The sequence below is a fragment of the Cucurbita maxima genome, unplaced genomic scaffold (genome assembly GCF_002738345.1).
Source record: "Cucurbita maxima cultivar Rimu unplaced genomic scaffold, Cmax_1.0 Cma_Scf00258, whole genome shotgun sequence".
In the NCBI taxonomy this organism is placed as follows: Eukaryota; Viridiplantae; Streptophyta; class Magnoliopsida; order Cucurbitales; family Cucurbitaceae; genus Cucurbita; species Cucurbita maxima.
The window spans coordinates 8,179-10,628 of record NW_019272274.1 but is presented as its reverse complement, the minus strand read 5'-3'; the positions used below and the strand labels follow the sequence as shown (position 1 = coordinate 10,628).

At 36.8% G+C, this 2,450-nt stretch overlaps 1 protein-coding gene across 1 annotated transcript; it reads right to left on the bottom strand.

The window, feature by feature from the left end:
* On the bottom strand, nt 1-1,078 carry LOC111474179 (protein FANTASTIC FOUR 2-like). Its single transcript, XM_023119390.1, has one exon. It carries the CDS (start codon nt 1,005-1,007, stop codon nt 36-38), a length of 972 nt encoding a protein of 323 aa, XP_022975158.1. The 5' UTR covers nt 1,008-1,078; the 3' UTR covers nt 1-35.
* Between the last annotated feature and the right edge of the window lie 1,372 nt (nt 1,079-2,450).

Below are 2,450 nucleotides of genomic sequence, written 5' to 3'. Positions count from 1 at the left end.
TGATCCAAAAATTAAAAATTAATATTAATTTTTAATTAAGAAGTACAGACCCAAATGGAGAGGGCCTCCCGAGTAAATAATAACATTTCGGTATGGTTTTTATTTTCGTCAATATTATGATTTTTACCCGCCTGTTTGGCCTTGCATGGCATCATCTCAAGTTTTTCTATTTCCATTTCCGCCCCTCTGAGATTTCCATTTTCTTCCACTTTCCTCCTCGTATTTTCCTCATAATTACTTTTCTTGCCCACCGCTTCAACGTCGTCGTTTGGTGTGTTAATTTCAACTTCCTTTTCCGTACTTTCTTCATTGGAGTCAGCTTTGGGAGTACTACTTTTCAAAATGCTCAGTCGAAGGCGGCCCTGGCTTCGTTCGGCATGGAAATACGAGAGCCTCGACGGAGCCTTCACCGCCTGCATTATCAACCTTCCGTCTTCGCGATACGACCGTACTCGAATCGAATCCTCGCCGGCGATTGTCGTTAGAGGCGGTGGAAATAGTTTCTTGTTACCTTGATTATCCGATTTCACTCGCTTCCTCGTCGAAGATCGCTCGATTTTCAGATCGGAGAAAACAGCGTCCTCCTCGAGAAAATCCGCTCCAGTCTCGTTGCCTAAATTTTCAGTACAGAGCGCCAAGCTCTTATCGCTCAGAGTAGAACGAGAGCGCTTGACGAGCGGATGAACGTAGGCGGATTCTAATTCCTTGGTCGCCATTGGAGATTTGGCTTCACGGCGGACGACGTCGTCGGATTTCTTCGGAGCATCGGAAGGAGGAAGAGGAAGAAGAGAGTTAGTAGCGTTGTGGTAATTAGAAAGAATGTGATTAACATCGTCGCATTGGTTTAGGGATTTGGAAGAATCGAGATCGAGAAAACAGGATTTGAAAGCGGCGAATTCAAAAGGCGGAGGGATTTGAGATTTGAATTTGATGTGAGGCCAGGTAGTCTCGATGAATTGAGAGTCTACACATGGTTGAAGGCTCCGATGACAGACCATTGTCGCCATTGGAGAGTGGAGGTTTGAATTTGGGGATTTCAGAGAGAGAGAGGGAAAGAGAAGAAGATGGATAAGCGAGAAGGTGAATGGTGAATGGTGAAGGGTGAAGGATGGGTATTTGTAGTCCAAAAAAGTGTCGGGAGGTAGTGAGGAGTGAGGTAGAGTGGTGGGGGCCTATTCGTTCCACTTAAATTATACAACCTCAATATGCCCAAACACTACCTTACAATACTAACCTTCCCCAAAAATGTATGCTATTGCTATTGTCCTAAACCTCGATCATTTCATCTGTATTTCTACGACATGACTACGTTATCTACTTATCTTGAATTGCGTTTAAGAGAGGGAAGGAAACCGACACCTAGAAGCTACAAAAACTCTCTCTAAAGAACTCAAAGTTTGGGAGAAAGGGTGCCTTCTCAGAAAGGCGGTTGCAGTGACTCGACATGAGCGATTGTTTACTAAAAACATAGGTCTCCGCAAAATCTTAAGACTATGTATGGGGTTGACGCCTACCCAGTGCTTCGAAAGATCAAGGAAGTTGGTGACCTGATGGCAGGGGAGTTGGCGACCAAAGCCCTGTTGGTAAACGGTAGTCGTAACTATATAACGGTCTTAAGGTAGTGAAATTCCTTATCGGATAAGTTTCGACCTGTACGAAAGGCGTAACGATTTGGACACTATCTATTGAACTTTAAATCTCCCCTAAGTATTTCTTAATTATTATGTTTTTAGAACCATTTTCATGACATCTCAAACTAAAAATCAATTCACCATGAATATTAAGTTTTTTTTAACCTAAGAAAATTCCACTTTTTATTAATATATTTACCTAATTAATAAATTTTGAAATTATAATTTTATTAACTTAACCCTTAATTTCTTTTTTTTAAAGAAAATTGTGAAATTTATATATTTTATTTGTCAGATTCTTTTTTCAGAAGAATATAAATATATATTTTGCTTGTCCTGATATTCCAAGAAAAACAAAATTCTTTTTATGTGTTTGGAATGTTTTTTTCAGTTGTGTTTTATTATTATTATTATTATTTTCTGTTTGTTTGATTTTGTGGTATATATTTGGAAGTATAAAATATTTATTTATTTCTATCTTTATAAAATTTAGTATCTGTTGGTTGACTTTTGACTAATTTTATTAAAAATATTTTAAAAATTTATTATTTATTTAAATATCGATTTCTTTTATATAATTAATATTTAGAATTTAGGCTAAAGTTTAGTTATCATTTCCAAAGAGAGAAAAAAAATCAAACAACGAAAATGACATCAATATAGCGTTTTCGAAATCCGGAACACTAAATTAAAGTCATATACAAGAACATCCATATAATGTAGAGAAAAAGATGGAATCTTATCCGGCTGCTTATTTCAATATCTTGTTTTTAAATTTCCCGTATATATTAAAAACCTCAAAAAAAAAAAAAAAAAAAA